Raw genomic sequence first — 20,339 nt, forward strand, 5'->3', positions numbered from 1 at the left:
CTCCGGACCTTCCTTAACTGCATGGCACTAGGAGTGTCTGTGTCTAGCTCTGCCCTCTCTTAAGACACCTCCTTGAGGACCTGGCCAGGGCTAAGCCTTCTTGGGGGCCCATTGTGGGTGATATTTGTTGAATGAATAAATAACTGCATGAGCTGGGAGTCAACTGAGCTGAGATCTGGAAGCGAGCTGAGGTGGCAGTCAGTTGGGGTGGTAATAGGGGACATGAAGTCACTGGGCTCTCTCAAGAGGGAAGTGGGACCCTGGGCCGCCCCTCCCCCTCGCCTTCCCCCTCCCGTGAGAACCTTAAGGCCCTGCAGGAAGGCGGGTCTCTGTCTTCATTCTTCCCCTCTCCTCTCCACCCAGATACCAGTTCCTCTTCCCTCTGCTGAGTCGCTGGTGCAGAGCCAGAGGAACGCCAGGGACCCCAGAAGTGCCGCGGAGGGTGCTGGCCGCTGCACTCGGTATCCAGGTGCGCCAGGACGCAGCCCCTGGGTGCTGTGGCTTTTCCAGCATCGCCAAGGCAAAAGCGTGGCAGTGGGACCCAAAAGGTAGGCCCGAGGTTCTAGAACTTGCACCTGTGCGGGGACGCCAACCAGAGCGTGGGGGAGCCTTTCAGCAGCCCCCACTCCCCCTATCCCACCCAGGGCTTCCAAGCGACCCGCGTTCTGGGAGAGACGGGGGAGCGGGATGGGGGCGGGGCCGTCTCCAAGGCAACCGCCTATTTGCATAGGGCCCGGTCCTGGTCAAAGAGGGCGCCCAAAAACGTCCAGGACATAGCAGAAGGCGTTAACTGGGACCAGGTCTCCTCCTCGCCCTCGAAGCCCGCTAGGCACCGGGGTTACCTACCCATGCCCCAGAAGGGGAAACTGAGGCAGCCAACCAGCCCGAGGAGGCGACCAGACCCGGCCTGCGTTTTCCCATTTCGGAAGCGGCCTGCGCTGGTCTGAGCTCCAATAGTAAACTCCAGCGGTGAAGGCGAGGGCGGCCGCAGCGCTGAGGTCGGGGCTCGGATTCCGGTGTCTCCGTGTAGGTGGCTTGAATGGGGGGCGCCCTGGCCTGGACGCTGCTGCTGCCGCTGCTGCTGCCGGAGTCGGACGGCCGGGACCTGTCGTGCGCCGTCTCCTCCGCGGGTGTGGACTGGAACACGGAGTTCAGCGACACGTGCCTGAACTTCAGCGGCCTCGGCCTGAGCCTGCCCCAGAACCAGTCCCTGCGGGCCCGCGAAGTGCGTCTCCTGGACCTGTCTGCGAACGGGCTGCGGGAGCTCCCAGCGACCTTCTTCTCCGGCCTGCGGAGGCTTCAGCTCCTGAACGTGCTGCAGAACCCCCTGTCCCGTGTGGACGGGGCGCTGGCCGCCCGCTGCGAGCTGGACCTGCAGGCCGACTGCGGCTGCGCCCTGGCGCCCTGGCACCGGGTCCGGAGTGACAACTGCTCCGGTCAGACGCCCCTGCTCTGCTGGGACACAGCCACCGGCTCCCAGCGCAACCTCTCCGCCTTCCTGGAGGTCAGCTGCGCCCCCGGCCTGGGCCCTGCGACCATCGCGGCGGCGGCGGCCAGCGGGTGCCTGCTTCTCGGGCTTGCCATCGCTGGCCCCTTGCTGGCCTGGAGACTCTGGCGGCGACGCCGCGTGGCCAGAAGCCCGGCCCTGGACAAGCCCTGGGCTGCTCAGGATGGGCCCAAGCCCGGTTCAGGCTTGCAGCCACGGTACAGCAGCCGCAACTCCCGCAAGCCCCAGGCGGTCACCCCACCCCGCCCCTCCACTCCTGACTATGAAAACATGTTTGTGGGCCAGCCAGGAGCCGAGCACCAGTGGGCCGGACCGGGGTAAGTAACCCACGAAGACACCTGCCAAAGTGGCGAATGGCAAAGCACCACACCCAGACCACCCGGGTTCGAATCCCGGCTCTGCCGGGCGCGGTGGCTCATGCCTGTAATCTCAGCACTTTGGGAGGTCGAGGTGAGTGGATCATGAGGTCAGCAGTTCGAGACCAGCCTGGCCAACATAGTGAAACCCCGTCTCTACTAAAAATACGAAAAAAAGAAAAAAATTTAGCCAGGCGTGGTGGCCCGCGCCTGTAGTCCCATCTACTCTGGAGGCTGAGGCAGAAGAATCGCTTGAACCCTGGAGGCGGAGGTTGCAGTGAGCTGAGATTGTTTCATTGCACTCCAGCCTAGGTGACAGGGTGAGACTCTATCTCAAAAAAAAAGCAAAAAAAAAAAAAAAAAAAAAAAAAAAATCCCAGCTCTGCCACTTGCAGTCAAGTAGCTTTACTTCTCTGAGCCTCGGTTTCCTCACCTATAAAATGGGAGAAGACTGGCTAACATCCGAAATCCCAGCACTTTGGGAGGCCAAGGCAGGCAGATCACTTGAAGTCAGGAGTTCAAGACCAGGCTGGCCAACACAGTGAAAACCCATCTCTACTAAAAATACAAAAATTATTTTGTATAAGTATGATGGCGGGTGCCTGTGTTCCCAGCTACTGGGGAGGCTGAGGCAGGAGAATCACTTGAACCCGGGAGTCAGAGGTTGCAGTGAGCCGAGTTCACGCCATTGCACTCCAGCCTGGGTGACAGAGTGAGACTCCATCTCAAAAATAATATAAGATAAAGTGGGGGAGAATTACAGCCCTCATCTTAGTGTGTCGGGGTAAGAATTAAGCGAGTTCCCATATATGGCACAGACTTCCACTTCATGACCTGTAAACCCAGTTTCTGGCCGCCAAGGATGGGGAGAGAGGAGGTGACTGCTTGGGCAGAGTTGGGGCTCTGTGGTGGCCGTCAGCAGTGTAAGCCCAGATCCCGTGTGACCCAGGGCTGTCTCTGAACCTCCATTTACGTCTCCATAGAATAGGGACAGCCCCCCATGTCCCCATGACACACATGAGATGCTAAAGAGATGCCCTACAAAGTCTCATTCTAGATGACTTTTTTTTTTATTTATTTTTTGAGATAGTCTCACTGTCACTCAGGCTGCAGTGGTGCGATCACAGATCATTGCAGCCTCAAACTCCTGGCCTCAAGTGATCCTCCAGCCTCAGCCTCCCGAGTAGCTGGGACCACAAGCGGGTGCCACCACGCCCAGCTAATTTTTTTTTTTTTTTTGAGACGGAGTCTTGCTCTTCTTGCCCAGGCTGGAGTGCAGTGGCATGATCTCGGCTCACTGCAACCTCCATCTCCCAGGTTCAAATGATTCTCCCGCCTTAGCCTCCCGAGTAGCTGGGACTACAGGTGTGTGCCACCATGCCCAGCTAATTTAAAAAATATTTTTAGTAGAGACGGGGTTTCACTGTGTTAGCCAGGATGGTCTCGATCTCATGACCTCGTGATCCACTCGCCTCAGCCTCCCAAAGTGCTAGGATTACAGGCATGAGCCACCGTGCCTGGCCTAATTTTTGTATTTTTTGTAAAGATGGGGTCTTGCTATGTTCCTCAGGCTGGTCTCAAACTCTTGGCCTCAAGCGATCTTCACGTCTCAGTCTCCCAAAGGGCTGGGATAATGGGTGTGAGCCACCGCAGCCAGCCTCTAGATGATTTTGCTGGGCTTAGACAAATGAGTTGAACTTTTCTAGGTCGGGGGTGAGTGTGGTGACTCACACATGTAATCCTAGCACTTTGGGAGGCCAAGGCGTGCAGATCACCTGTGGTCAGGAGTTCAAGACCAGCCTGACCAACATGGTGAAACCCTGTCTCTACCAAAAATACAAAAATTAGCCAGGTGTGGTGGTGGGCGCCTGTAATCTCAGCTACTCAGGAGGCTGAGGCAGGAAGAATCGCCTGAATCCAGGAGGTGGAGGTTGCAGTGAGCTGAGATGGCGCCACTGTACTCTAGCCTGGGTGACAATGTGAGACTCTGTCTCAAAAAAAAAAAAAGAAAAAAAAAAAGCTTTTCTGGGTTTGAAAAGGGAGTGGAGGGAATTTCAAGGGGTGGGATCCCGCTCGGGGGCAGAGACCCAGAGGTGGAAAAGAACAGAGAATTTGCTGTGAATGGTTTTTGAGACGGGTGACTTGAAAGCCGAGTCCGCCTGGGGGGAACAGGGAGGACCGAGCTGGAAGGGGCCACGTCGTGGGTCGGGGCTGTGTTTGGACAGTACAGTTCATGCCAGGAGGCGGGGAGGCTACCGGGAGACCACTGGTGGAGAAGGAGGGAATATGCAAAGCAGATGCAGACGCGGCTCAGAAGCAGAAGTGGTCTGCGGCAGGGTGTTGAAGACACGGCGCACAAAGGCAGCTTCTGCTCTGATGCTCACTGCGGCCTCCCTGTCCCGAGGTTACCAGATCAGCCTCCTTCATATACCTGGCCTCCAGAAGCACTGTGTTTACAATCGAATGTGTCATTTCCACCCTACATCTTTTTTTTCAAGATGGGGTTTCACCATATTGGTCATGCTGGCCTCGAACTCCCGACCTCAGGTGATCTGCCCACCTCAGCCTCCCAAAGTGCTGGGATTACAGGTGTGAGCCACCACACCTGGCCGACATTTTTTTTTTTTTTGAGACAGAGTCTCGCTCTGTCTCAAATTCATACTAGAGGGTAAATGACTGATAGATGCTGCTTACCCAAAGTGGCCCTTTTTACCTTTTTTTTTTTTTTTTTTGAGATGGAGTCTTGCTCTGTTGCCCAGGCTGGAGTGCAGTGGCATCATCTCAGCTCACCACAACTTCTGCCTCCCAGGTTCAAGTGATTCTCCTGCCTCAACCTCCCAAGTAGCTGGGATTACAGGCACCTGCCACCATGCCCGGCTAATTTTTGTATTTTTAGTAGAAACATAAAACATATGGGTCTCACCATATTGGCCAGGATGGTCTCGATCTCCTGACCTCATGATCCACCCACCTTGGCCTCCCAAAGTGCTGGGATTACAGGCGTGAGCCACCATCCACCCTACGTCTTACAGTTACAAACATGGAGGCTCTGGGAGGCAGGGAAATGACTTGTCCAAGGTCACATAGCCAGTCAAAAAAGGCAGGAAACAAACCCTGAGTCCCAGTCCTGTTCATCTCTCTACAACCACTTAGGTATTGGTGGCAATTCATACTAGAGTGTAAATGACTGATAGATGCTGCTTACCCAAAGTGGCCCTTTTGTCTTTTTTTTTTTTTTTTTTTTGAGATGGAGTCTCACTGTGTCGCCCAGGCTAGACTGTAGTGGCATGATCTCAGCTCACCACAACCTCTGCCTCCCAGGTTCAAGCGATTCTCCTGCCTCAGCCTCCAAAGTAGCTGGGATTACAGATGTGCGCCACCACACCCAGCTAATTTTGTATTTTTAGTAGAGACGTGGTTTCCTCCATGTTGCTCGGGCTGGTCTCGAACTCCTGACCTCAGGTGATTCACCCACCTTGACCTCCCAAAGTGCTGGGATTATAGGAGTGAACCACTGCGCCTGGCTTTTTTTTTTTTTTTTTTGACACTGAGTCTTGCTCTGTCGTCCAGGCTGGAGTGTAGTGGCATGATCTTGGCTCACTGCAACCTCCACCTCCTGGGTTCAAGCAATTCTTCTGCTTCAGCCTCCCGAGTAGCTGGGAATACAGGCGCCTGCCACCACAGCCAGCTAATTTTTGTAATTTTAGTAGAGATGGGGTTTCACCATGTTGGCCAGGCTGGTCTTGAACTCCTGACCTCAGGTGATCTGCCCACCTTGGCCTCCCAAAGTGCTAGGATTTGGGTGTGAGTCATTGTGCCTAGCCCTCTGGCCCTTTTTACAAGAGGAGCTGGGGTGGAGTTAGAATGTTCAGGAGGCAGCCTGGCATGGTGGCTCACACCTGTAATCCCAGCACTGTGGGAGGCAGAGGAGGGCAGATCATGAGGTCAGGAGTTCGAGACCAGCCTGGCCAACACACAGTGAAACCCCGCCTCTACTAAAAATACAAAAATTAGTCGGGCATGGTGGCGTGCGCCTGTAATCCCAGCTACTCAGGAGGCTGAGGCAGAAGAATTGCTTAAACTTGGGAGGCAGAGGTTGCAGTGAGCCGAGATCGCACCACTGCATTCCAGCCTGGGGGACAGAGCGAGACTCCATCTCAAAAAAAAAAAAAAAAAGGAAAGAAAAAAGAATGTTCAGGAGGCAGGAAAGTCCTTCTCTGGGGGTTTTGCTGATCTTAACAGATACTCCTAAGTGACTCCCTGTTCCTCGACCAATTTTATGGATGCAGAAACTGAGGCTCCGAGACTTACTTTTGTATATGAGGGCCGCAAAGTCAGTTGCTTCGGTGGTGAAAACGTCTCCCATCTGAAGGAGCAGACAGCGTGCTGCAGCCTCTTGTGACCATGTGACCGACGTGGCCAGAGCTTCCGATTTTTCAAGAGGAAATAAAAATTTAGATTTTAATGTAAAAATGAACAGCTACCTCAATTTTTGTTTTTTTGAGATGGGGTCTCCCTCTGTCACCCAGGCTGGAGTGCAATGGCATGATCACAGCTCACTGCAACCTCCACGTCCTGGGCTCAAGCGATTCTCCCACCTCAGCCTCCTGAGTAGCTGGGACTCCAGGTGCCCGCCACCACACCTGGATAATGCTTTTATTTTTTGTAGAGACGAGGGGTCTCACCGTGTTGCCCAGGCTGGTCTCAAACTCCTGGCTTCAGGTGGTCCTCCTGCCTCAGCCTGCCAAAATGCTGGGATTACAGGCATGAGTCATTGTGCCTGGCCGCTATCTCATTTTTAAGGAAGGAAAAAGGGTTCAGGGTCCTCTGACCGCAGCGTTAATCCCCAGAACCTTCCCTAAATCACTCCCCTCCCCCAGCTTCCTCAGGGGTGGGGCTGGCTGGGAGTCAGAACACTACCCCGTGCCTCAGTTTCCCCTATGTAAATATTCAGGGTGGACTCAGCCACTCTGAAACTTTTTTTTTTTTTCCTTCTGAGACAGAGTCTTGCTCTGTTGCCCAGGCTCGAGTGCAGTGGCGCAGTCTCAGCTCACTGCAACCTCCACCTCCTGGGTTCAAGCGATTCTCCTGCCTCAGCCTCCTGAGTGTAGCTGGGACCACAGATGTATACCACCGTGCCTGGCTAACTTTTGTATTTTTGGTAAAGACAGGGTTTCGGATGGCTGCCGGTGGCTCACACTTGTAATCTCAGCACTTTGAGAGGCCGAGGTGGGTGGATCACAAGGTCAGAAGTTCAAGACCACCCTGGCCAAGATGGTGAAACCCCATCTCTACTGCATTTACAAAACTTAGCCAGGCATGGTGGCGCATGTCTGCAGTCCCAGCTACTCAGGAGACTGAGGCAGGAGAATTGCTTGAACCCTGGAGGCGGAGGTTGCAGTGAGCCGAGATCGTGCCACTGTGCCGCAGCCTGGGCAACAGAGCAAGACTTTGTTTAAAAAAAAAAAAAAAATAGTCCGGGCACGGTGACTCAAGCCTGTAATCCCAGCACTTTGGGAGGCCGAGGTGGGTGGATCACGAGGTCAAGAGATCGAGACCATCCTGGTCAACATGGTGAAACCCCGTCTCTACTAAAAATACAAAAAATTAGCTGGGCATGGTGGTGCGTGCCTGTAATCCCAGCTACTCAGGAGGCTGAGGCAGGAGAATTGCCTGAACCCAGGAGGCGGAGGTTGCGGTGAGCCGAGATCGTGCCATTGCACTCCAGCCTGGGTAACAAGAGCGAAACTCCGTCTCAAAAAAAAAAAAAAAAAAAAATGACGGGGTTTCACCAGGCTGGTCTCAAACTCCTGACCTCAGGTGATCCACCAACCTCAGCCTTCCAAAGTGTTGTATTACAGGCGTGAGCCGCGGGACCTGGCCCACTCTGAACTTTCTCGAAGCTCATGTGCCTGCCCCGAGTCCTCCTCCTTCCCCACCTACCCTTGGTCTGTCTGTCCCCACAGGGCTCACCCTTCAGAGGACAGTGACTTTTACATGAACTACGAGGACATCAACCTGACCTCCCAGCCTGTCTACTGCAACCTGCGGTCACTGGGCCGGGCCCCAGTCGATGACGAGGAGTACGTGATCCCCGGGCGCTGAGCCCAAGATGTCCCAACCTCCACCCAGACCTGCTCCAGTCCTTGCGGGGTGACTCGGGGCATTCCAACCCCTCTCTGGCCTCAGTTTCCCCATCTGAAGAATGAGGACAGGAAAGGACTATCTTTGAGGCCCCAGGGGGGCTCTGCCACCCCCCTCCCCATCCCCCACGCCACTCCTCAGCCCCCTCGGCTCCTAGAGGGGGAGGAGGAGAGACCCCCAACAAGGGGACAGGAGGGTCACTGTGTGAACCCTGTCGTCACCCTCCTGTGGCTGCGCCGGCCATGCTCAATAAATGCTTTGAGGCTGGTGAGGCTGGTGAGGCTGCTGGCTCAGGGTGAGTGGGTTCCTCAAGGTGAGGATTTGTGAGCTCCAAGACCAAGTCTCCATCCAAGACTCCCAAATTGCTCCCCACCCCATCCCTCTTTTTTTTCCCCCCTGAGACAGAGTCTCACTGTGTCACCCAGGCTGGAGTGCAGTGGCGCAATCTTGGCTCACTACAACCTCTGCCTCCTGGGTTCAAGTGATTTTCCTGCCTCGGCCTCCCCAGGTAGCTGGGATTACAGCGCCCACCACTATACCTGGCGAATTTTTGTATTTTTAGTAGAAATGGGGTTTCACCATGTTGGCCAGGCTGGCCTTGAACTCCTGACCTCAGACGATCCACCTGCCTCGGTCTCCCAAAATGCTGGGATTACAGGTGTGAGCCACCGCGCCCAGCTTCTTTCTTTCCTTCTTCCTTTTTTTTCTTTCTTTCTTTTTCCTTCCTCCTCCCTCTCTTCCCTTTCCTTCCTTCTTTCCTTCCTTCCTGCTTTCTTGCTGTTCTTTTCTTTCTTCAGTGTGAGCCACCATGCCTGGATTCTTTCCCTCCCTCCCTCCTTCCCTCCTTTCCTCCCTCCTTCCCTCCTTTCCTCCCTCCCTCCCTCCCTCTTTTTCTCCCTCCCTCCCTCCCTTCCTTACTTTCTTCCTTCCCTTTTCTTTCTTCTTTCTTTTTCTTTTCTATTTGAGACGGAGTTTTGCTCTTGTCTCCCAGGCTGCATTGCGGCGGTGCAATCTCAGCTGACCGCCACCTCCACCTCCACCTCCCAGGTTCAAGCAATTCTCCTGCCTCAGCGTACTGAGTAGCTGGGATTACAGGCACCTGCCACCACACGCGGCTAATTCTTGTATTTTTAGTAGAGACGGAGTTTCGCCATGTTGGCCGGGATGGTCTCAAACTCCTGACCTCAAGTGATCCACCCACCTTGGCCTCCCAAAGTGCTGGGATTACAGGCGTGAGCCACCGCGCCCTGCCCCATTATAGATATATATATCTTTAGCTCTAATATTTTGAGAAAGTTCTTCAAGGCCCCGGTGCAATGCCACCTCCTCTGAGAAGCCGTCCCTGGTTTCTTCTCAGGCAGAGTGAATGACTCCCAGACGTCATTAACTTCCATCTTACAACTCATGAATCAGATCTTGCCCCTCCCCTGCTTCCACACCCTCCATGGCTCCCTATTGTCCCAGACCCTCAGCCTGGTGTTGGGGCCTGTGTGACCCAGCCCCGCCCACCTCACTGCCCTTCCCCGTGCTGCTCCCCTGAGCCTCCTCCCGACCACACCACCTCCCTCCGGAAGCTTTCCTTTTCCTGCACCAGTCCTTTCACCCAGAATGCCACCCGCCTCCACTTTTTCTCACTCTGAAACTTCTTCCAAGACATCACGTCTCACTCTGTTGCCCAGGCTGGACTGCAGTGGCACTGTCATAGCTCACTGCAGCCTCCAACTCCTGGGCCGCTCACTCAGCCGTGCTTTGAAACATGGGGTGGTTCTGGTGTGTCTTCTCACTGCTGTGCCCGGGGCCTGGCGTAAGGTGGGTATACTCACTGAATATGTTAATGGGCACCTGCAGTCATTCAGGGTGGCTTCTGGGTGGTGGCATTCCCAGCAGATATACCTCACTGCTGGAAGTGCGTACTCTGTCCCCCAAGACACCCATCACCATTCCTCTCAGACTCGGGGTGGACAGGCAGTTTGGTGTGGGGAGGGGGCTGGACTCAGCACACCTCGGAATTCCAAGATCCTAAACAGGAAGTATATGTAACCTCGGAGATGTGTTGTGTATGAAAATATTCTTCACAACTTATTTGTTTCTCCCTGCTCTTTATATATGAAAGAATGAGGTGTCACTAACATGGAAGTGCCACAAACAGGAGGGGTGATGAACTCACCCCTCAGGTTGGGGACAGTGCTGCAAAACAAGGCACTTGGTGGCAGATAGACTTGGCTGTGAGCTGCCTGTATGGAAAGGTGACTCCCATGTGGGAAGATATAACAGGATGGTGATAGAGACAGAGACAGATATCTCTGCCTCAGCCCCTAAAAAGGGAAGTTCTGAGGAATGAGGAAAGATGGAGGTATGGAGGGAAGCTGAAGTCAGGTCTCAGCTGTTTCAGAAACAGAAACACCAGCCTGGGCAACATGGCGAAACCCAGTGTCTACAAAAAATACAGAAATTCCCCGGGCATGGTGGCGGGTGCCTGTGGTCCCAGCTACTCAGGTGGCTCAGGTGGGAGGATCGACCGAGCCCGGGAGGTTGAGGCTGCAATGAGCCATGATTGTGCCAGCGCACGCCAGTCTGGGCAACAGAATCTTAAAAAATAATAAAATAAAATAAAATAAAAAAGATAAAAAAGAAACAGAAGCAGGGAGATAGAGAAATAGAGACGGAGGGTCGGGAATGCCCAAGGCTGCTCTTGGAGCTCACAGGTGTCCTGGCATCCCTGAGAACACCTTCCCACTCATGCCTTGAGTCTTTCCACTCACCCCATCCCAGGTCCCCTGGATCTTCCCAAGGTCACCTTCCCTTATCCTGGACACCACAGAGAACGGTTCAGACAGCTTTCAGCTTTATTTTTATCACCAGAGTTTTAAATAAATACACAGTTCCATCAGACCAGCCCCCCAGTCCCCAGGAAGATCACCCCAATAAATTAATAATAAATAACAGACTTATATAAATACAACTGTTTGGGCGGGAATCGGGTGTCCCAGGACCCTGGAGCCCATTCCACAGGCCGGGACCACCGAGGCCGCACCCCCGCGCAGCTGCACGGTGGCGGAGCAGGGCTGCTCATGCGCAGTGGCAGTCTTTCGCTAAGAGGTCGTCGTAGGTCTGGAGCGACACCCCGCTGTCCGTCTTCTGCAGGAGCACCATGGGACTGTAGCTGGCGGGCACGCAGCAGGGCGCTGGCACCGCGTCGGGCTTCAGGCGGTGCAGGCTCGTCTTGATCTGCGCGTGCATGTTGGCCGCCCGGAACTGGCTCGGGCACGCGCCGATGCACATGCTCACTTGCACCTCCCACGGCGACAGCACCCAATCGGCCCAGCCCAGGTCTTCCAGCGACGCGCGGACCGTGTGCAGGCGGCAGCAGCGCCCGGGCCCGAGCGGACAGTGGTCCCCGTCGCGCGCACGCGCTCTGCGGCGCCCCCTGGCGGCGCGCGCCCGCAAGTGCAGCTCCAACTGGGGCCGTGCGGACCGAGACGCTGCCAGCAGCTGGTCCGACGGCGGCGGCGGCGGAGACAGTCGCAGGTGCAGCGCGGGCGCCTGGGGTCTTGCAAGTCTGAGCTGACGTCGCAGCGGGCGCGTCACGTCCCACGACCTTGAAGCCGTCGGGGACAGCCGGAACAGAGCCTGGTGAAGCCGGGAGGCCTCGGGGAGCCCCTCGGGCAGGGCGGCCCGGGGGATGCGCAGGTGCAGGCGACCGCCAGACCCCAGGCGCACTGTGGGAAGACAGAGAAGCTGGTCACCCACAGGTCAAGCTGGATCCCACCACGGCGCCTCTGCACAATTTATTTCCCCTACCAAGAGCATTTTTCCCCGCCTGGCGCGGTGGCTCACCCCTCTAATCCCAGCACTTTGGGAGGTCAATGAAGGCGGATGACTTGACGTCAGGAGTTCAAAACCAGCCTGGCCAATATGGTGACACGCCCGCTTCTACTAAAAATACCAACAAATTAGCCGGGAGTGGTGGCTGGCGCCTGTGATCTCAGCCACTCGGGAGGTTGAGGCAGGAGAATCGCATGAACACGGGCGGCGCAGGTTGCAGTGAGCTGAGATCGCGCCACTGCACTCCAGTCTGGGCAACAGAGGAAGACTCCCTCTCGGAAAAAAAAAAGCATTTCTCCTTCTGAATCTCAGCACAGCTGGCTCCTCCTCTCCCTTCCAGCCTGCCTAAAATTGGAAGCACCCTGTTTTATTTCGTTGTGAATCATTCATATTCCCTACTTAGACTCAGCTTCCGGCACACAATAGATGCTTAGTAAATACTTGAAGGAATTAATGTATATCTGATATTTAGACAGTCTGAGATTCCAGCCATGGCCTGCTTTTCTTCTGGCAGTCAAAAGCTCACTTACTTCACTTATTTATTTATTAATTATGGCCTTGCTGTTGCCCAGGCTGGAGTGCAGTGGCGCGCTCATGGCTCAGTGCAGCCTCGGTCTCCTGGGTTCAAGTGATCCTCCTGCCTCGGCCTCCTGAATAACTGACACTACAGGTAGGCACCATCACATCCGACTAATTTTTTTAAGCTTTTTTATTAGACATGGGGTCTGACTATATTGCCCAGGCTGGTCTCAATGTCCTGGCCTCAAGCAATGTTCCCATCTCGGTCTCCCAAAGTGCTGGGATTACAGGCGTAATCCTGAGAAATGAAGAGTACCAAGCCTCTAAGAATCATAGCCCCTCAGGCTGGTACAAGTGTCAGGGAGACTGGGAAGACTGGGGTTTAAGGGTGCTCTAAGCTAGTTGCTAGGCCTAGCAAGGGTGAGAGGTTTGCCTGGAGTCACACAGCACAGATGGGTTTAGGGCAGGCTAAGAGGGCACTCCTCTACCTGACCCCCTCCTGGGTCCTAGCACAGCCCAGACCTCATCCGGTGCCCTGCACCCCTGGAGCCTCCGTGGAAGGTACAGAGATGGGGAAAATAGTCTCCTCCCCCTTAACAAGGCACTCGCTGCACGTGACTTTAGCAGTGCCTTAACAAGCAGTTGCATCAGATTCAGAACCAGTGCCAGCTGGCTCTGCCCATCACAAACCTCTATCCATGCACCACTCCCCCGTCCTTTCTCCTGGATCCTGGACCCAGCCCAGGGCAGGGACCATGCCCACACCCCATACTCCACACCTCACACCCGACCCCGAGTTTTCCAGGCACCATGCACATTCAGGGGGGTCCCTGGCATCCGTGTGCCTCAATTTCCCCATTTTCAATCTAGGGATGGGTTATAACCTCCCACGCTGTGGGTGCAGATCAGGCATCGGGTACCCCATCAGACCTAAGGGGGTCCAGGATGTTCCTACCCCGGGCACAGGCGGGGCAACTGAGGTTCAAAGGTGGGTTTGGGCATCTCAAGGCAAGGAAGCACTGGTTAGATATGGGGGATGCTCGGGGGTGGGAGAGGATCTCTAAGATTTCACTTACCTTGTGGCGTGAGTATCCGGACAGCAGGGGCCGGGACGAGGTCGCCGTTCGAATCTTCCCAGCTCTGGTTGGCCCGCAGCCTGGTCAGCAGGTCCTCGTAGCGTTTCCGCAACTCTCGGAATCTGAAGTCTTCGGAGTGCAAGTCTGAGGGTCCCGGGACACTTGCGCGGCTCCTCTCGGCCAGAGACAGGGCGCCCCCATGCGGCGGCCACGAGAGCACCAGCAACACCAGAAGCATCTGAGAGCCGGTCAGTGTCCCGGGTTCTTGCCTCGGCATGGCTGAGCTGGTTGCAGTTCTGAGCTGTGACTGGCCAGATGCTGCCGGACCGGCCTTTATAGTCCCCGGACTTTGTCCGCCCCCCGCCTGCTTAGTCCCGCCCTCCTGCCCCTGCCTGCAGAGTAAACACTCCAGTGACCACAGCTGGGCGGGGTCTGGGGATGTATTTGGCGGGAGGATCTTTGGGCGGGGGTGCTTCTAGCGAAGCTAGGGCACCTCTCTGACCCTCAGTATCCTCTTCCTTGAAATGAGCACACCATTCCAGCCTGGGAGTCTTGTTGAGAAAAAAAGACATTGTTACTATGTGAAAAATTCCAGGCAGGAGTTTGAGGGGGCTGTCTATGCCCATGGGATTTCCTCTCTTCTCTTTTTGGTTGGGATCAAAGGCTAAAGATGGTGAAAACCAAAGGAAGCAGGGGAGAAAGGGCTAGATGGAGCCTGGAAGGGCAACCTCGACACGTCATTCCTCTTTGCCATGCCTGTTTCCTCACCGGAAAAACATAGACAGAGACTCTCACTGGAGAGGTAGTCAAATGAGGTGTGTAGGCACAGGGCCAGACACATAGGAGGTGCTTGATAAACTCGGTATTATTGTAGTTACTCATCCTCATCCGGAGAACTCCTACTTACTCTTCAAAACACTACTCAAAAAGCCCCTCTTCCAGAAAGTCTTCTCTGACATTGCTTTCCAGGCTAAGCAGCCTACAGGCTAAGCTCCCAAACCCCATCCTCCCATCTGGCTCAGAGCTCGCCTTGAGCTATCTTTACAGGATTAATAATTCTGGGAGCCAGGCATGGTGGCTTATGCCAATAATCTCAGCACTTTGGGAAGCCAAGGTGGGTGGATTGCTGGAGCCCAGGAGTTCAAGACAAGTCTGGGCATGTTGGCAGTATTTTGTCTCTAAAAAAAAAAAAAGAATAATTCTGGACAGAAATTTCGTTGTAATTAAGCATTAATCAGGCTGCACTTTGGCCCACTTCCTTATGACTGAAAGTTCCTTGTAGCGCTTGACACTGATCGTTTGCTATAGATGGGATTTCCGACCTTAGAATCATAAGACTTTTGTTTACGAATTGCTTAAGATGTTTTTGAAATCCCGAATTCCAGCTTAACCACTGGAGCCCACCAGTGTGGAGACCCCACAGAGGAATGGAATCCACATGAGAATACAGTTTCTTCCTGTCTGTGACTTCACCTCCTGCACTCTTTCGCCAAGCAATGACCTCCACACTTCTGCTCACTCCAAAACCTTAAAAACTCTAGCCCCAGGCCAGGCGCGGTGGCTCATGACTGTAATCCCAGAACTTTGGGAGGCCGAGGTGGGTGGATCACCTGAGGTCAGGAGTTCAAGACCAGCCTGACCAACACGATGAAACCCTGTATCTACTAAAAAAAACCCAAAAAAACCAGAAATTAACCAGTTGTGGTGCCAGCCTGTAATCCCAGCTACTTGGGAGGCTGAGGCGGGAGAATCACCTGAACTCGGGAGGTGGAGGTTGCAATGAGTTGAGATCGTGCCACTGCACTCCAGCCTGGGCAACAGAGTGAAACTCTATCTCAAAAAAAAAAAAAAAAAAAAAAAGTCTGAGTGAGGTGTCTCAGGCCTGTAATCCCAGCACTTTGGGAGGCTGAGGCGGGCAGATCACCTGAGGTCAAGGGTTGGAACCAGCCTGATCAATATGGTGAAACCCTGTCTCTACTAAAAATACAAAAATTAGCTGGGCGTGGTGGTGGGCACCTGTAGTCCCAGCGACTCGGGAGGCTGAGGCAGGAGAATTGCTTGAACCCAGGAGGCACAGGTTGCAGTGAGCCGAGATCACACCATTGCACTCCAGCCTGGGCAGCAGAGCAAGTCTTTCCCTGATCCTAGGGTGGCCCTAGTATTAAACCTCTTTCTTTCTTTCTTTCTTTTTTTTTTTTTTTTTGAGACAGTTTTACTCTGTCTCCCAGGCTGGAGTGCAGTGGCACGATCTCAACTCATTGCAACCCTCGCCTCCCGAGTTCAGGTGATTCTCCTGCCTCAGCCTCCCAAACAGCTAAAATTACAGGTGTGCGCCACCATGTCTGGCTAATTTTTGGGATTTTTAGTAGAGATGAGGTGTTACCATGTTGGCTATGCTGGTCTCAAACTCCTGACCTCAAGTCATCCGCCGGCCTCCACCTTCCAAAGTGCTGGGATTGCAGGCATGAGCCACTGTGCCTGGCCTTTTTGTTTTTTGGTTTTTTTTTGACAGAGTCTTGCTCTGTCACCCAGGCTGGAGTGCAGTGGTGCAATTATAGCTCACTGCAGGCTTGACTTCCTGGGCTCAAGCGATCCTCCTGCCTCAGCCTCCCAAGTAGCTGAGACTACAGTTGTGCACTCTCCATGCCTGGCTAATATTTTTCTAATAGAAATGGGGTCTCACTGTGTTGTCCATGCTGGTCTCAAACTCCTGGGCTCAAGCGATCCTCCCAAAGTGCTGGAATTATAGGCACAAGCCACTGCACTCAGCCTCAATGACATTTTACATATGATACACTCTTGAAACTACTTTGAAGATGAGAATCGAGAACATTCCCAGCCCCAGGAATCTCCGGGGCTTCTTCCCATCATACTCCCCAGCCCTGGGTAACAGTTGAACTGGTCTCAATCATTAGGGATGAGTTTGCCTCTTTTCCTACTTGATGGGAGTGGGAATGAGTCAGCACATCTTCTCCTCTGCCCGGTATCTTTCACACAATGTTTCTGAGTGATGCTCCATCCTTTTTCCTTGCTGTATAGTATTCCACCAAGCACATTCCAAAGGGGAGCTGCTGGTTCTGTGGGTATCTGTCACTTGAGAAGCAGGACGAGTAAGTAGTGGACTTTCTGTTTCTGTTCTTGTTTGTTTTAGAGAGAGGGTCTGGCTCTGTCACCCACTCACTGCAGCCTCGACCTCCTGGGCTCGAGGGATCCTCCCACCTCAGCCTCCCAAGTAGCTGCCACCACAACTGGGTAATTTTTCTTTTTGTAGAGATGGGGTCTTGCTGTGTCACCCAGGCTGGTCTTGAACTCCTGAGCTCAAGCATCCTCCCTCCTTGGCCTCTTACAGTGCTGGGATCCTGTGATGATGTGAGCCACCGCTTCCGGCCGCTACCCTGGCTCTGCTTCCCCAAATCTTTAACCAATGACCTCATAGCCAGCCTCATGGCCAAGCTGAGAGGAGAGAGAGATGGAGCGAATGCAGGCAGGTGGCCAGAGATGAGCTCAGCAGATCGGATCCTGTGTTCCCACTGACAGCTTCCGTGAGTCCTGGGAGGTGGAGTCACGGTGGGGATAAACAGAGTTCAGGGGCCAGAGGTCAGGCCAGTCCCTCCACCTGGCAGGGCCCCAATCTCCCAAAATCTCCCCCCCTTCTGCCCCCCGACGACCTTCCCTCGGCCGTCGGCGCTCTTGTCAAACACAGCGCTTTCGACAAACCTACTTTTACCGATTGCTTCTTGTGATGTAAGGTAAACAGGGGCATAAGCAGGAGATTCGGAAGAAGTACAAAAGCAGATTATTTGAAAGTTTCCTGCAGGTCCCGAGGACAGGGAGAAGTGCTGTCTCATGCTCGTGACAGTCCTCAAAGGTCAGCATGTGCCCTTGCCATCTGGAGGGTTTCGCAGCCAGCCGGGTTCTTTTTCTTTTCTGTTTTTGTTTGTAGAGAGATGGGGTCTCACTATGTTGCCCAGGCTGGTCTCAAATGGCTGAACTCAAACGATCCTCCTGCCTTAGTGAGCCTCCCAAAGTGTTGGAATTATAGGCATGAGCCACTGTGCCCGGCCATGAGTCTGCTCTTTCTTATTTTTCAGACGGAGGGAGTTTCACTCTTGTTGCCCAGGCTGGGTGCAGTGGCGCAGTCTCTGCTCACTGCAGCCTCCCAGGTTCAAGCGATTCTCCTGCCTCAGCCTCTCAAGTAGCTGAGATTACAGGCGTGCACCACCACGCCCGGCTTTTTAGTAGAGACAGGGTTTCTCCATGTTGGTCAGGCTGGTCTCGAACTCCAGACCTCAGGTGATCCGGCCGCCTTGGCCTCCCAAAGTGTTGGGATTACAGGCATGAGCCACTGTGACCAGCCTTTTTTTTTTTTTCCTGAGATGGAGTCTCACTCTGTCACCCAGGCTGAAGTGCAGTGGTGCAATCTCAGCTCACTGCAACCTCCACCTCCCGGGTTCAAGCAATTCTCTGCCTCAGCCTCCCAGGTAGCTAGGATTATAGGCATCCACCACCACACCTGACTAATTTTTGTATTTTTAGTAGAGATGGGGTTTCACCATCTTGGCCAGGCTGGTCTTGAACTCCTGCCCTTGTGATCCACTTGCCTCAGCCTCCCAAAGTGCTGTGAGCCACTGCACCTGGCCGACTTGGACATATGTTTTGAGGGGCCAGATTCAACTCACTACAGTTGCTGAGCAAGGTGCAGGCCCAGGGACACCGTTTTCTGTGCCTGAGTACCCCAACACATGGGAGACCGCAGATTTTCCTGGGAAGATGCGGTCCACAGAGGGTGGTGAAGCCCCCGGGACAACCACAGCAGGCATCAGTGAGGGCGGGGAGGGAACAGGGAGGTGGACGGGGACCTCTGTACTGTGCTGTGACGCCAAGAAATAAGTAACAGGTGCTACGATTCATTCAACACTTGCTTCTCCAAAACTCCTGTTGAAACATAACCTCCAATGTGGCAGTGTTGAGAGATGCGGCCTGTAAGAGGTGATTGGGTCACGGGTGGTCATTAAACCATTCACGGGCACATGGATGAGATGGAGTATCATAAAGTGGGACTGGTGGCTTTATAAGAAGAGAAAGGCCGGGCACGGTGGCTCTCGCCTGTAATCCCAGCGCTTTGGGAGGTCAAGGTGGGAGGATCACTTGAGGTCAGGAGTTCAAGACCAGCCTGACCAACGTGGCAAAACCTCGCCTGTACTAAAAATACAAAAATTAGCCAGGGGCGGTGGTGCCTGTAACCCCAGATACGCGGGAGACTGAGGAAGGAGAATCGTGGAACCCGGGAGGTGGAGGTTGCAGAGAGCCGAGATTGCACCACTGTGCTCCAGCCTGCGTGACAGAGTGAGATTCCATCTCAAAATAAACAAATAAATAAGTAAAGGCCAGGCACGGTAGCTCACGCCTGTAATCCCAGCACTTTGGGAGGCCGAGACAGGTGAATCACAAGGTCAGGAGTTCGAGACCAGCCTGGCCAATTTGCTGAAACCCTGTCTCTACTAAAAATACAAAAATTGGCCGGGTGTGGTGGCGCACCTGTAGTAGCTAATCAGGAGACTGAGGCAGAAGAATCGCTTGAACCCACCATGAGCCGAGATTGCACCACTGCACTCCAGCCTGGGTGACAGAGCGAGACTTCGTCACAAAATAAATAAATAGGAAGAGAGATCTTAGCTAGCATGCTCAGCTTCCTTGCCCTGTGACGCTCTGTGTCTGCCTCAATAACTGTAGGAAACAAGTCCCTTTGCTTTGTTTCTCTTCTGGAAGGGTTAGGGGAACAGAATTTGACTCTGTTGCCCAGGCGGGAGTGCAATGGCACAATCAGCTCACGGCAGCCTCGAACTCCTGGGCTCAAGCCACCCCCTCGCCTCAGCCTCCCACTGACCTCACACTATGAATGTGGGCCACGATGCCCAGCCAATTTTATTAATTTTTTTGTAAAATTTTTTGTCTCGCCATGTTGCCCAGACTGCTCTTGAACTCCTGGCCTCGAGGGATCCTCCTGCCTCGACCTCCCAAAGTGGTGAAGTTCCAGGCATGAGCCGCTGCACCCAGTGAAATTCCTCTTCTTTATAAATGCCCAGCATCAGGTATTCTGCTATAAACGAGAGAAAATGAACTGTGACTAGGGAAATATTTTTTGAGCAGCTGTTTGGGACAGGTGTCTGGGTCAGGTGCTTAAGATACAATTTTTTTTTTAAAGACACGGTCTTGCTCTGTCACTCAGGCTAGAGTGCAGTGGCGTGATCACAGCTCACTATAGGTTTGACCTTCAGTGCTCAAGGGATCTTCCCACCTCAGCCTCCTGAGTAGCTGGGACTACAGGGCCGTGCCACTACTACGGCCAGCTGAGTTTTTAGTTTTTTGGTAGAGATGAGGTGTCGTTATGCTGCCTTGGCTTGTCATGAACTCCTGGGCTCAAGTGATCCTCCTGCCTCAGCCTCCCAAAGTATTGGGATTACAGGCGTGAGTCACTGCATCTGGCCTCATCTTTATATAACCTGATGAGGTGGATACATTACATCCATTTCACAGATGACAGACTGAGGCCAGAGAGGTGGGCTTGTCCTGGCCACACAGCCAGGAGACAGCAGGGCTGGGGTTAGAGCCTCAAGCAGCCATCCCCCGAGCCTGTTGCATCTCCCTCAGAGCCTCTGAAATGAAGGAATATGGCCGGGCGCGGTGGCTCACGCCTGTAATCCCAGCACTTTGGGAGGCTGAGGCGGGAGGATCACCTGTGGTCGGGAGTTTGAGACCAGCCTGACCAACATGGAGAAACCCTGTCTCTACTAAAAATACAGAAAATTAGCTAGGTTTGGTGGCGCGTGCCTGTAATCCCAGCTACTCAGGAGATTGAACCTGGGAGGCGGAGTTTGAGGTGAGCCGAGATGGCACCATTGCACTCCAGCC

The 20,339-nt window shown here is 53.9% G+C and overlaps 2 protein-coding genes across 2 annotated transcripts; one reads left to right on the plus strand and one right to left on the minus strand.

The window, feature by feature from the left end:
* Positions 1-374: 374 nt before the first annotated feature.
* Positions 375-8,278, plus strand: LRRC25 (leucine rich repeat containing 25). The gene is made up of 3 exons (XM_012443503.3): positions 375-548; positions 1,031-1,824; positions 7,830-8,278. The coding sequence occupies exons 2-3, from the start codon at positions 1,040-1,042 to the stop codon at positions 7,966-7,968; spliced, it is 924 nt and encodes a 307-aa protein (XP_012298926.2). The 5' UTR covers positions 375-548; positions 1,031-1,039; the 3' UTR covers positions 7,969-8,278.
* Positions 8,279-10,830: 2,552 nt separating this feature from the next.
* On the minus strand, positions 10,831-13,736 carry GDF15 (growth differentiation factor 15). The gene is made up of 2 exons (XM_012443596.3): positions 13,428-13,736; positions 10,831-11,726 (listed from the first exon to the last, which is right to left on the minus strand). Exons 1-2 carry the CDS (start codon positions 13,702-13,704, stop codon positions 11,077-11,079), a joined length of 927 nt encoding a protein of 308 aa, XP_012299019.1. The 5' UTR covers positions 13,705-13,736; the 3' UTR covers positions 10,831-11,076.
* Between the last annotated feature and the right edge of the window lie 6,603 nt (positions 13,737-20,339).

The sequence above is a fragment of the Aotus nancymaae genome, unplaced genomic scaffold, assembly GCF_030222135.1.
Source record: "Aotus nancymaae isolate 86718 unplaced genomic scaffold, 86718_ANA_hifiasm-v0.15.2.pri h1tg000028l, whole genome shotgun sequence".
Taxonomy (NCBI): Eukaryota; Metazoa; Chordata; class Mammalia; order Primates; family Aotidae; genus Aotus; species Aotus nancymaae.

Excerpts from the sequence above, each read along its gene's own strand:
- LRRC25 (XM_012443503.3), top strand. The coding sequence starts at position 1,040 with ATGGGGGGCGCCCTGGCCTGGACGCTGCTGCTGCCGCTGCTGCTGCCG. Across the intron at positions 1,825-7,829 it reads CACCAGTGGGCCGGACCGGG|GGCTCACCCTTCAGAGGACA; the intron begins GTAAGTAACCCA and ends CTGTCCCCACAG.
- GDF15 (XM_012443596.3), bottom strand. The coding sequence starts at position 13,704 with ATGCCGAGGCAAGAACCCGGGACACTGACCGGCTCTCAGATGCTTCTG. Across the intron at positions 11,727-13,427 it reads CCGGATACTCACGCCACAAG|TGCGCCTGGGGTCTGGCGGT; the intron begins GTAAGTGAAATC and ends GTCTTCCCACAG.